The 14,428-nt window shown below is 42.3% G+C and overlaps 1 protein-coding gene across 1 annotated transcript in view; it reads right to left on the bottom strand.

The window, feature by feature from the left end:
- The window catches only part of HHIPL2 (HHIP like 2), a gene marked incomplete at both ends in the record, with an annotated part of 85,044 nt that overhangs the window by 47,448 nt on the left and 23,168 nt on the right, over positions 1 to 14,428 (bottom strand). The window contains one exon of the mRNA XM_082250983.1: positions 1,667 to 2,316. Within this exon, the coding sequence (XP_082107109.1) occupies positions 1,667 to 2,316 (650 nt within the window). The remainder of the gene's footprint in view (positions 1 to 1,666; positions 2,317 to 14,428) is intronic.

Below are 14,428 nucleotides of genomic sequence, written 5' to 3'. Positions count from 1 at the left end.
GCTGTAAATCATGGGACTTGATGTATAGAGTTACAAATCCTTGGCAGATACAACAGCCCCATATCCCTTTAAGTGGGTCATGATCGTGCCAGATCACGGTCAGAACTAGAGACTAGAGACCCATAGACGCATTTGTGCAGAATGTGGGTGTTAAACTCCACGCTCTGCTGCTGCACAGATGCGTTACATGGGCTTCAAGAGATTACTGTTCAAATGATACTGCCCCAATATACATACAGTATCTTACGAAAGTGAGTACACCCCTCACATTTTTGTAAATATTTTATTATATCCTTTCATGTGACCACACTGAAGAAATGACACTTTGTTACAATGTAAAGTAGTGAGTGTACAGCTTGTATAACAGTGTAAATTTGCTGTCCCCTCAAAATAACTCAACACACAGCCATTAAAGTCTAAACCGCTGGCAACAAAAGTGAGTAATCGACATGGTCGACTAAAGAAGTTAAATTCACGTGCTCAGTGTCATATCCAGAGGTTGTCTTTGGGAAAAAGATGTATGAGTGCTGCCAGCATTGCTGCAGAGGTTGAAGGAGTAGGGGGGGTCAGCCTGTCAGTGCTGAGACCATACGCTGTACACTGCATCAATTTGGTCTGCATGGTTGTCATCCCAGAATGAAGCCTCTTCTAAAGATGATGCACAAGAAAGCCCACAAACAGTTTGCTGAAGACAAACCATGTCCTGTGGTCTTATGAGACCAGGATTCACTTATTTGGTTCAGATGGTGTCAAGCGTGTGGTGGCAACCAGGGGAGGAGTACAAAGACAAGTGTGTCTTGCCTACAGTCAAGCATGGTGGTGGGAGTGTCATGGTCTGGGGCAATATGAGTGCTGCCAGCACTAGGGAGCTACAGTTCATTGAGGGAACAATGAATGCCAACATGTACTGTGACATACTGAAGCAGAGTTTGATCCCCTCCCCTTGGAGACTGGGCCGCAGGGCAGTATTCCATCATGACTCCAAACACACCTCCAAGATGACCACTGCCTTGCTAAAGAAGTTGAGGGTAAAGGTGATAGACTGGCCAAGCATGTCTCCAGATCTAAACCCTAATGAGCATTTGTAAAGCATCCGTAAATGGAAGCTGGAGGAGCTCAAGGTCTCTAACATCCACCAGCTGTCATCATGGAGGAGTGGAAGAGGACTCCAGAGGCAACCTGTGAAGCTTTGGTGAACTCCACGCCAAAGCGGGTTAAGGCAGTGCTGGAAAATATTGGTGGCCACACAAAATATTGACACTTTGAGCTCAATTTTTTAATTTTCACTTAGGGGTATACTCACTTTTGTTGCCAGTGGTTTAGATATTAAAGGCTGTGTGCTGAGTTATTTTGAGGGGACAGCAAATTTACACTGTTATTTAAGCTGTACACGCACTACTTTACATTGTAGCAAAATGTCATTTCTTCAGTGTTGTCACATTAATCGATATAATAAAATATTTATAAAAATGTGAGGGGTGTACTCACTTTTGTGAGATACTGTAAATATTACAGACCACATATAGAAAAAGAGTTTTACATAATTAACCTGTATCAATACAGTTACGTACATATATCAAGATTCTCTCCTCCGTATGTCTGTTTAAAAAGCATTAAAAAGTATTTATTCCCCCCTTTTTTGCCATATTTATCTGATTCTGCTTACCTTTCAGTTCTCCTATCTGCTCTATTTATGTCATAGCGTGAGACCCGAAACTCACTGATTCGTATTTTCTCCACATATTCATCATCCAATATGGAATAGTAAACATAGAATTTGCCATTGTAGCGGAATTGTGGGTGGAAAGCCATGCCAAGGAAACCCCTTTCATCTCCATGCCATGGAGTGGACACCACACTGTCCTGCAAGTATAGAAAGGGCTCATCTAACCGTCCACCATCTGGTAAGTAGACCCAAACTATCCCAACCTGCTCCGCTATGAACATCCTGTGAGTTCCATCATTAGCATGGATCATGAGCACAGGATTTCTAAGACCATTGGCCACTTCTACTAAACACATCTTAAGACATCCTTCCTGGTCCTCCACCACCGCCCCAAGCCTGTTGTTGAGGTCCATGTTTTGTATCACATCTGGGAAACAGTAATCTGGATCTGGCAATTCCATAAGATTACAAAACAAGTCCATGTCCTTTGCTGACTCCCTTATGGCAGAGTCATTGGTGAGAAGGGTGATAATGTACTGGCAGTTGTAAAAGAAATCGTAGCAGTATTCAAAACACAGGCCAGGGAGGGTCCTCAGTGGGGTTCGGGGGTCTTCAGCATCGTACAGATGAGCAGCATATGGAGAACACTCCTGCGGAAAAAAAAAACAAATGAAATATTGAATTAATAGCACTTATGTGTAGTTTACCACAGGGTCAAGTTATACCAGGCTAGGGCTTGGCTTCACATTTACATTTTTAGCAATGCAGGAACACAACAGTTTGCCATATTCTTTTATTGAAAAATAATTGTTCAGTTGTAGTTTTTCTCTGTGTACTTAGAGTTTATTTATAGGCAAAATAAATCAGTGTGTAAAACTAGAACTACTATTAAATACAAATGCAACCTTTACTATATATATTACTACCAACTGTGTGTATCAAGGCTGCCGAGGCATGATCACAGCCCGGGACTCTGACCTGCTCTGCCAAGTGAGCTACTTCTGGGATCGGAGGCAGCAGCCACCACTGCCTCCTGCTTCTACTTTGCTTCCCTGTCACTTAAAGGTTAGTCCACAGCCGCCCCTGGTGTCACCCAGATGCGGTCCGCCCCCCCGGAGCGAGGCCACTGCTTGTAGTTTCCTAGCTGCCTGGGAGTGGCACTGCCCCACTAAAAAATTCCACCCAAGGCAAATGCTTTGTTTGCCTTGCAGTAGATACGCCCCTGGGTGAAAGTGTGTGTTACAGACGTTTATTCAAAAATCATAGTTGTTATTACTAAAATTGTGAGTTTCCTCCTTCTCTGTAAAGAGGGGGTGGTGGCTGTTTAAAGGGTTATTGCTTAATTAACGTAGCCCAGTGACAACTGCTCTCTGGCTGTTGGCACCTAGATTGTGTGCCCACAATCTAGAAAATCTTTGTGCAGGGTGCAGCTGCTTTGTTATGTATGTGACAGTGCGGTGTGAGATTGGTCACGAGTTGGTGAGAAGGGCAGGGGTCTGATATCGCGTTTTGTCACTCATACTGGCCCTGGAGGAGTAAAGACTATAGTGACCCCTGTTATGATGTTATAGGGGCAATAAATAGGAAGGTAAGTTAAAAAAGACAAGTAGCTAGGGGGAAGCGGGGAGGGACAGTTGGGTTGTCAACTAGTTACATGTGAGAGAAGAAGTAAGTCAGGGAGGAATATGAACAGAAAATCTAAAACAGATAAATACTTTGAAGACTAAGAAAAAGTAGACAAGATAGTGATAATTTCTTATTGCCGGCTTAGAGGAGAACTCCACTCTAGTTAAAAAATATAAAAAATATACAACTGCTGCACAGGCCATATTGTAATTTTATTTTATTTTAACCACTTGCCTACAGTGAACTTTCACCCCCTTCCTGCCCAGGCCAATTTTTAGCTTTCAGCGCTCTCACATTTTGAATGACATTTGCGCCGTCATGCTACATTGTACCCATATGAAATATTTATAATTTTTTTCACACAAATAGAGCTTTCTTATGGTGGTACTTAATCACCTCTGAGTTTTTTATTTCTTACAATAAAAAAATAGAAAAGACAGAAAATTTTGAAAAAAAAAAGTTTTTCTTATTTTCTGTGAGTACATTTTGAAAATAAATACATTTTTCTCCTTCACTGATGTGCACTGATGAAGCAGCAATGATGGGCACTGATAGGCTGCACTGATTGGCACTGATGAGGTGGCACTTATGGGCACTGATGAGGTGGCACTTATGGGCACGATGAGGTGGCACTGGTGAGGAGGTACTAACATGCCACACTGATGGGCACTGATAGATGGCACTGATAGGCGGCACTGATGAGCACAGATAGGTGGCACTGATGAGCACTGATTGGTGGCACTGATGGGCACTGAGAGGTGGCACTGATGGGCACTGAGAGGCGGCACTGATGGGCGGCACTGATGGGCACTGACAGGCGGCACTGATGGACACTGAAGGGTGGCACTGATGGTTGGCACTGATGGCCACTGATAGGAAGCACCATCAGTGCCCACAATCAGTGCCCATAATGCTGCCAGTCAGTGCCCATCAGTGCCTAGATGAGCAGGTACTGATGGGCACTGACTGGCAGCACTATGGGCACTGATTGTGGGCACTGATGGGGGGCACTGATGGCGGGCACTGTGGGCTCTGATGCTGGGCAGTAACTGGCACTTTATTTACATTTTGTGTAATCAGGGCACTGATGATCAATGCCCTGATTACTTGTTTTTGTCTCCCCTGTGAGGAAGAGCCGCTGATCGGCTCTCCTTGCCTCACACACTGACAGTGTGAGCCGAGGAGAGCCGAATAACGGCACTTCCTCATTTACATGTGAACGGCTGTGATTGGACACAGCCGATCACATGGGTAAAGAGTCATGTCATTGACTCTTTACCGAGATCGGGATCGCGCAGTGTCCTAGCAACACGGCGCGTGACGATTGACGCTCTGTGCGCCCCCAGGGACGCGCGAGAGAAGCTGTTCTGGTGCGCCATCATACAACGGCGTCCCAGAATAATAGCTACACCGCTCCGCCGTCAGTGGTTAAATTACCTTTAAATTTCACTGCATCCGTGTTTTTTTCTAAAACTACCAAAAAAACAATTGAATGCAATGTGGCAACCTGGAGGTGTTCTGTATAATGTTGGTGCACAGATTGCCCCCAGAAATCTAATTTCCTGCTTGTCTGCCTGTGATTGGCTCACTGACTTTTTTAGCAGTCTGTGCCAAGATACAATTAAATATTTAGACATCCTCTGTAATAGGATTTCAGTTTTGATGATACTTTCTAAGGGCCGGCTCACACCAGGAATCACACAGAAATACGATGCGCATTCCTGTGCAATTCACATGTGGTGTAGTGCGGTGCGATTTGAGCCCATTCATTTTGAATGGGCTAAATCACACTGGACCACACCTAAACGAATGTATGCACTACTTAAAAAAAACGCACTGTAACCAGATCACATGGTAATTCTGCGACCTGCATTTGGGATTAGCATTGACACCCACTGCAGACTTCAAATGCAGTGTGTTTTGAACATGGTACAGGAAACACATACAGAACCCGAGTTTCCCACAATGCATTATGGGGTGAACGAACCATAAAGACTAACTACTTCTAAAGGGATGCAAACGCCGTAGCTTTCCTCATCAGGACACTGAGATTTCCCCAGGTAGTTATAATGAGTGCTGGGCTGGCTGTTCCATTCAGGAATCAGTCTAGAAAAGACAAGGTGAACAAAGCAGCTATTTCTTCAGAACAGAAAAAAGTATGAATCTTCAGTAAGGATTTTAAAAAATTCTTGTACTCTAGATCAGTGTTTTTCATTATTTTTAAGTCAAGGCACCTGTTTAAATATAGACAATCTCAAGGCACCCTTTAAAATTATGAATAGTCTTGAGGCGTCACCAATCTAAAATGTAAAAAACTATTCTAATAGCTTTACCCAATGCAGCAACACCCACACGCAGGACACCCAACCTTAGAGGTGATTTAATTTTCCAAAGCAAATACACTTTTGCACACTGGTACTGACGAGTATTCCAATGTATCTCTTCTCCCTCAATTTCTCTCCATCAGTCAGTTAACGTCACCCCAGTGTTGAGGTGTTGAGGGAGAGGGGCAAAGGAGGGTCAAACAAGGATGCTGTGGAGGCAACAGACATCCTCCTTATTACCTGATAATGTCATTGGTTGTTAGGCTGCCAGTGTCTAGAAAGTCGTAATGGTGCATATTGAGAACACATGGCTTTGTGTAACTAAAAGGCAGACTTGATCCACCTGCTGGCTTGTATACAAATTTTGATCAATTTTTAGGCATTTTGCCAAGGCACACCTGAAAAAACCTCACGGCACCCTCGTTTAAATAGGCTGTTCTAGATCACCCAGAAGGAATTGTTTTTTTTTTTTCTCAACAAAAGTGGAATTGCACTTTAAGTTTGGACAGCGAGTATGATGATAAGGGCTCTTTCACACGGGATGTCCGTTTAGATCCGCCTGTCAGTTTTTTAGGCGGATCTGATCGGATCCTCCATGCAGCTCTATGGGGCAGCGGATGTCAGCGGAGACACTCCCGCTGCCACCCGCTGCCACCCGTATCAGATCCTGTCCGTGAAATCTGGATTGATGGAAACCCTATTTTTCCATACGTTCAGGTATCGGATCGGATGATAGCGGACAGGCGGTCTGCTCTCATCCAATTCCCCATAGAGAGCAGCGGGGGCTGTGACACCTCCCTCTCCGCCCTGCAAGCGGAGACGGAGCTGTCATACGCCGGCTCAGCAGGGATCGCGGATCGATCCCCGCTGAGCAGCACGGATCCGCCTACGGAGGCGGACCGTGTGAAAGAGCCCTAAGGGTACTACACAGCCATCACTATAAGATATACAAAACCAGCAAATAAGAATCAAATAAATAAAAATATATTATAATAAATGTTATGTTTATATCCAGTGTATAAAATACACAGGATTATGATGAACCATATACTCCAAATTTTTAAAGTGATTTCCCACAATGCAAGTGAGTCTAATATTAAAAGATCAAAGATCATATTTAACTACCTCCCATCCGCGCTGAGCCTATATACGGCTGCAGCGTGGACTTGAATTTTCGGGAGGCCGTCTTTATACGGCCTCCCAGAAACAGTCTCCCCGCGCGCTCCCGCGAGCACACATCAGGGAAAATCTTTATGTCGGCCGTGTTCCTTGGACACAGCCGATCACAGATCGTGGTGAATGGCCAATCACAGCGGCCATTCACCACGTGATCGGACCGTCCAATGAGAGATGATCTCATATGTAAACATATGAGATCATCTCTCATCGCCAGCGCGCCTTCCTCACACGGAGCCTGCAGTGTGAGGAAGGAGGGGGAGCCTCACAGCGCCGGGGACACAGAAGAAATGTAATCAGGGCACCGATCACCAGTGCCCTGATTACTAGAGGTAAAACACATACACAAATTGCCACCATCAGTGCCCACAGTGCCCGCCATCAGTGCCCCCCATCAATGCCCACAATCAGTGCCCATAGTGCTGTCAGTCAGTGCCTATCAGTGCCTGCTCATCTAGGCACTGATGAGCACTGACTGGCAGCACTATGGGCACTGAGTGTGGGCACTGATGGTGCTGCCCATCAGTGCTCATCAGTGCCGCCCATCAGTGCTCATCAGTGCCATCCGTCAGTGTCCATCAGTGCCATCCGCCAGTGCCGATCTATCAGTGCCCATCAGTGCCACCCGTCAGTGCCGCCTCTAAGTGCCCAGCAGTGCCACCTCTCAGTGCCCAGCAGTGCCACCTCTCAGTGCCCAGCAGTGCTGCCTATCAGTGCTCATCAGTGCCGCCTATCAGTGCTCATCAGTGCCGCCTATCAGTGCTGCCTATCAGTGCTCATCAGTGCGGCATATTAGTACCTCCTCATCAGTGCCCATAAGTGCCACCTCATCAGTGCCCATAAGTGCCACCTCATCAGTGCCCATCAGTGCAGCCTATCAGTGCCCATCAGTGCCGCCTCATCAGCGCCCTTCAGTGAAGGAGAAAAATTTATTTTCAAAATTTACTCGCAGAAATTAAGAAAAACTTTTTTTTTTTTCAAAATTTTCTGTCTTTTTTCTTTTTTTTTTGAAAAAAATAAAAAACCCAGAGGTGATTACATACCACCAAAAGAAAGCTCTATTTGTGTGAAAAAAATGATAAAAATTTCATATGGGTACAGTGTAGCATGACCGCGTAATTGTCAGTCAAAGTGTGAGGGCGCTGAAAGCTAAAAATTGGTCTGGATGGGAAGGGGGTTTAAGTGCACAGTAGGCAAGTGGTTAAGAAAACAGTTACACCAAACCTTTGCCGAGCCGGAAATGTATGTTTTCTATTGACCCCTCTTATTCAGGATACTACATACACAGAGAGCCATGTGCTGATTGTAAACACATCTTTATTTAATTCAGCAATTTTCTTTAATGTGTCTTTGAAGTAAATCGCTTTTTCCATGATTTTGCTCCATGATGCAACTTAGGGCCCCTTGATTAAACTCTGATCCATCCCACCAATGTTTTCCATTTTCATTATTTATAAATGCTTTTACTACCACTAAGCAATGTGTGTTTTTTTGAAGCAGCTGCATGTATACACTGATTAGGATTTTACCTGCAAATACCCCCTGTCATTTAGCTGGCTAATGCCATATCTTCTGCAGTAGAGGTTCTACCAGCATTCAACAGTTGGGACAGGGCTTACCATTGGGAGGGATGGGGCTTCAAATTATCTTGGAAAGAAGTCAAAGTACCATGTACATCCTTAGCCAAGGATCAAGTTGATAAATAAGAGCTCATGGATCGACCTGACTAAAATGTTCCCTAAAGATCACAATGTATCCACTTGCTGACCACTGACCAGGCCTTTTTCTGACACTGTTATTTTTTTTTTATTTTTTTTTTTACAAGAAAATTACCTAGAACCGCCAAACAGTATATATATATATTATATATATATATATATATATATATATATATATATATATATATATATATATATATATATATATATATATATATATATACAGTGGGTACGGAAAGTATTCAGACCCCCTTAAATTTTTCACTCTTTGTTATATTGCAGCCATTTGCTAAAATCATTTAAGTTCATTCTTCTTCCTCATGAATGTACACATAGCACCCCATACTGACAGAAAAACACAGAATTGTTGACATTGTTGCAGATTTATTAAAAAAGAAAAACTGAAATATCACATGGTCCTAAGTATTCAGACCCTTTGCTCAGTATTTAGTAGAAGCCCCCTTTTGATCTAATACAGCCAGGAGTCTTTTTGGGAAAGATGCAACAAGTCTTTCACACCTGGATTTGGGGATCCTCTGCCATTCCTCCTTGCAGATCCTCTCCAGTTCTGTCAGGTTGGATGGTAAACGTTGGTGGACAGCCATTTTTAGGTCTCTCCAGAGATGCTCAATTGGGTTTAAGTCAGGGCTCTGGCTGGGCCATTCAAGAACAGTCACGGAGTTGATGTGAAGCCACTCCTTATTTGTTATTTTAGCTGTGTGCTTAGGGTCATTGTCTTGTTGGAAGGTAAACCTTCGGCCCAGTCTGAGGTCCAGAGCACTCTGAAGAAGGTTTTTGTCCAGGATATCCCTGTACTTGGCCGCATTCATCTTTCCCTCGATTGCAACCAGTCGTCCTGTCCCTGCAGCTGAAAAACACCCCCACAGCATGATGCTGCCACCACCATGCTTCACTGTTGGGACTGTATTGGACAGGTGATGAGCAGTGCCTGGTTTTCTCCACACATACCGCTTAGAATTAAGGCCAAAAAGTTCATCAGACCAGAGAATCTTATTTCTCACCATCTTGGAGTCCTTCAGGTGTTTTTTAGCAAACTCCATGCGGGCTTTCATGTGTCTTACACTGAGGAGAGGCTTCCGTCGGGCCACTCTGCCATAAAGCCCCGACTGGTGGAGGGCTGCAGTGATGGTTGACTTTCTACAACTTTCTCCCATCTCCTGACTGCATCTCTGGAGCTCAGCCACAGTGATCTTTGGGTTCTTCTTTACTTCTCTCACCAAGGCTCTTCTCCCCCGATAGCTCAGTTTGGCCGGACGGCCAGCTCTAGGAAGGGTTCTGGTCGTCCCAAACGTCTTCCATTTGAGGATTATGGAGGCCACTGTGCTCTTAGGAACCTTAAGTGCAGCAGAAATCTTTTTGTAACCTTGGCCAGATCTGTGCCTTGCCACAATTCTGTCTCTGAGCTCTTCAGGCAGTTCCTTTGACCTCATGATTCTCATTTGCTCTGACATGCATTGTGATCTGGAAGGTCTTATATAGACAGGTGTGTGGCTTTCCTAATCAAGTCCAATCAGTATAATCAAACACAGCTGGACTCAAATGAAGGTGTAGAACCATCTCAAGGATGATCAGAAGAAATGGAAAGCACCTGAGTTAAATATATGAGTGTCACAGCAAAGGGTCTGAATACTTAGGACCATGTGATATTTCAGTTTTTCTTTTTTAATAAATCTGCAACAATGTCAACAATTCTGTGTTTTTCTGTCAGTATGGGGTGCTATGTGTACATTCATGAGGAAGAAGAATGAACTTAAATGATTTTAGCAAATGGCTTCAATATAACAAAGAGTGAAAAATGTAAGGGGGTCTGAATACTTTCCGTACCCACTGTATATACATTTTTAGCAGAGACCCTAGAGAATAAAATGACGGTCGTTGCAATTTTTTGGAGAAAAAAACACTATAATTAATTAAAAAAAAAAAAAAATAATAATAATATATACCCCAATTTTTTGTATAATATGAAAGATTATGCTCCGCTGAGTAGATAATGCATACCTAACATGAATTACCAAAATTAGGGAAGAAACTGCGCTAATAATCAAAGATATCAAACAGTTAAGCAGTAACTCATCTGTGAGATATACAGTAACACAGTCCCAAATGATGTATCAAATATGGAGTTGCGATAATAATGAATAAATGAATCCAAATAACAGTAATAGCAAGAGTCCAATCGCAATAAAAGCGTTTCTGAAAAGGTATCCACACCATCCACCACCTTGCAGTGTGTGATCCTTCAATTAACACCTCCCTCAGAGATAAAATGCTCGCTTACCAGCTTGTAAAGACCTCCTATCATGGAAGGTCAGCAGCCTTAAACCCACCTGGAGCCTTTACACTGTCCAGAGAACCTCAATAAAGCCTTAACAATATCCAGAGACCTCTTAAGGAGTGTGGAACGACCATCCAGGGGGCGTTAGCATATGGGATCCCCAAAATACGAAAAACACGCCATAGCATGAAATCCTTAAAGCTGTTATTCAAGTACTCAAAATATTGCACTTACATCAAGCAAGATGTGTAATCACCTTAAAAACAAGAAAGCTGGCCGGCTGAATTAGCAGTAGCCAGTCCTTCGGGACTTGAGGAACGCGGTGACATCAGCACGTTGCTTTGCCCTAATTTTGGAATAATGATAATTCTAGTTGATGTTTGGTGGTGGGGGAGACTAGTGAGTATTTTGTCTGGATTCATCAAGATACTTGAGGCTGTATCCTGGTGTGACCAAGCCCTGTGTGAGGCTGTGTTTTGGTGTGCCATCTCTTTTCTATTAATATCATAATTGATGTGAAGTCTGTACTGAATGGGATTTTGAGGAAATATGTTGACGCATATTTAGAAACCTTTTTTCCCCCCTAAATTGGGTTGGACACCTGGATGCAGTGGGACCGCTCTCTCTTTTTTCCTTTATGGTGCAGGAGATCTTGCCTCGCTTTTATATATGATTGAGAATCACAGATGTCTTGGCTTATCAACAATCTGGACTATGGCAAACATTTACTACCCCTTCTTTATTAAAATCACAATCATATTAATCTGACATTGTGAACCCTCTTCGCCCAATACCCCTGAGAAAGCTTTAGAAGCAAAACGCGTTGGGACGGCCTTGCCCTTTGATATGCACATGGGCACACGGTTATTCAGTGTGTCTCTGTGAGAGGTTAAGCCTGGGTTTTGAAGAAAGGGTCATTTTACTATTTCTATTTATTTTACTGTTGTATAATGACATAGTCATCACAGTATGAACCAATCATGTGTTGGATTGAATTTTATTTATAATTTTTTGATATGAATAAAATTGATGTTTTAAACATTCTTGTCAACAGTGTCATACTGAGTGGGGTAGTCTAGCACCGGGAAAGCCCCGTTTTCTTCTTTGCAGTTTTTATACATAATTCAAATGGGATTTATTTCTAATTAAATACATTTATGTTTTGGTGTTTGTAAAGCGCCTTGTAGGTAACAGTTGGAGTCATCTAAATAATGTCACTTCTGATGATAGTGACTCTGTGCAAGCAAATGGAATATTTCCCGTGGATAATTATAGCAATACAATAATGCTTAAAAATGTTTTGGGGCTATATGGTTTTTTGCCACTGGGTGTCACTAAGAAAGTTTTCTTATTAGAAGGAGAGGGGTAGGGCGCATAAAGCAAGGGACTTTCAAAGCAGGGGTGCTGGTAAGCAAAGAATAGATAGATATAAAATGTCAAATAGATTCTTTATTTTATTGAAAAAGGAAAACAAACAATATTAAAATGTATACTGTATATTAACAGATACACTGATAATGTAGACACATTAATGATAAAAACAATCAACCATTGTAGATCATGTTCTTATACATAGAGTACAGACAGTGTTTATATATGACAAATCCTACATAGGGGTAAACCGTGATGTTATTTACCCTTTACCATTTGAAAATTATGTCTGTGCGGGAAAATGCAGATACCCACAGATATAACCCGACATGTTTCACGGCATTAGCGGCTTCCTCAGGGGTATTTTTTAAAAAGGGGTATATTCTACACAAGATTCAAACAAGAGCACTAAAGTAGAAAAAAGAAAAAAAGAAAAATATAAGTATAATAGATAAATACATATGAAGGAAAAAATCCCATATACATCATCAATATATGCAAATGGCGTGGTATCATATAACATTTGATATCTCTTATAATTGTGTCTATTTAAATAGGTCAAACGAATATGAAAAACAGTGTAATCAAATATTATCACACCTGTCTGGTATATGGTAAGCCACCGGATGGTATAGATCCTGGACTACAAGGTAAGGGGAGAACCCCCCCCCCCCCCCCGGGGCGAACACGGGAGCGTAGCCAAAGTTTTCTTGTTATGACCCCATTAAGGGAAATGTGGCATCTCCTGAGTTCAGAATTTAGTTGCATAACTGTAACTATGTTTTAAAAAACATTTTTGGTGCTATATAATTTTTATCCATTAGTAGCTAGTCTGGACAATTGTGTGAATTTTTATAGAATGTCACAACATTACATGCTGTGAGAATCTTTTAGTATTATTACACTTTGAACCTTTTTGGCATTATGGGGTTTCTAACCTAGAGATGTCATATAGGAATTGAGTGTGATGATTCCATCAGAGCAAATGTAACACATCTTATGGTTTGAGTGTAGTTGCATTAATATAGTAGTTTCTTTGGAAAGTTAGGAGGATGCCGTTATCGTGTTCATTCCCATATTATCTTTAGAGCTATATGTTTTTCAACCACTAGGTGGCATTTAGGATGATTCAATGTAGTGACTTCATTTAAGAAAAATGACACTTCCTGTGGTTGGAATTTAGTTGCTCAGTAACAATTGGTGTGGATGCTGTCATTGCACTTGTTTTTTTTATCTTCCTGGTAGTAACAAGAGAAGTGAGCAATAAGAACTTTCCACTCTACCGCAGCTTTTGAATATTTGGTGATTGTGTCCCTTCCCGATTGTATTTATTTGTAGTTAAGGTTTAGTTGTTTTATTTATGTTTTGAGTGGCACTCCGAGGCTCAGACTGAGGCTTAGTTAACATCCATTGTATTTAATGCAGTGACATTGCACGCCACCAGTGCCCCGGACGTCCTTTTTTGATGAAACGTGTAGGGCGGAGTAACGTGCTGATGTCACTGCATTCCTTGAGTCTGTTGCTAATTCGGCTGTGAAAGATTGTATTAACATGCCTTATTATATTTCATAATATATTTCAGCTTATGCCCACTTATCAATGGAATGTGGTCCCTTGCAATTACATAGTAATGAGCCAGACTAACACTCATTCATACACCCTGGACATCAGACAGCTGTATTTTGCATATAGATGGCGAGACGTTGACATGTTAAACACCTTTCCATTCATTCATTTGAACACTTGACAGTTGGATATTTTGCATAAACAATTGACAATTGCCTTAAATATGAGCGAAACTTGCAATAAAATCAGATGTTTCTACGCTAAGCTTGAGTGCTGTGTGTCGTTATGTCTCCTGGCCAGAGGAGAGAGAATTCACTATCTAGGGAGATTGGGACTGAAGGGCCGTATATCATCTTGTAAATTGCCTCCTGATGAGATTGGAGCTAACAGGCTGGCTTGCTTGTTTTTAAGGCAATTACACATCTTGGTTGATGTAAGTGCAATATTTTGACTATTTGAATTAAAGTTTTAAGGATTTTATGCTATGGCTAGTTTTCTGTATTTTGGGTATCCCATAAGCTAACGCCCCCCCTTCCCCCCCCCCCGGATGGTCAGTCCACACTCCTAAAAAGGTTTCTGGATGTGGTCAAGGCTCTGACAGGGTTTATTGAGGTTCTCTGGACGGTGTAAAGGCCCCGGCTGGGTATAAGGCCACAAGTGCTACTGACCTTTTGTGATAGGAGGT

Source organism: Pelophylax lessonae (assembly GCF_965119305.1).
Source record: "Pelophylax lessonae genome assembly, chromosome: 3".
NCBI classification, from domain to species: Eukaryota; Metazoa; Chordata; class Amphibia; order Anura; family Ranidae; genus Pelophylax; species Pelophylax lessonae.
This window is presented reverse-complemented; position numbering and strand designations above follow the sequence as displayed.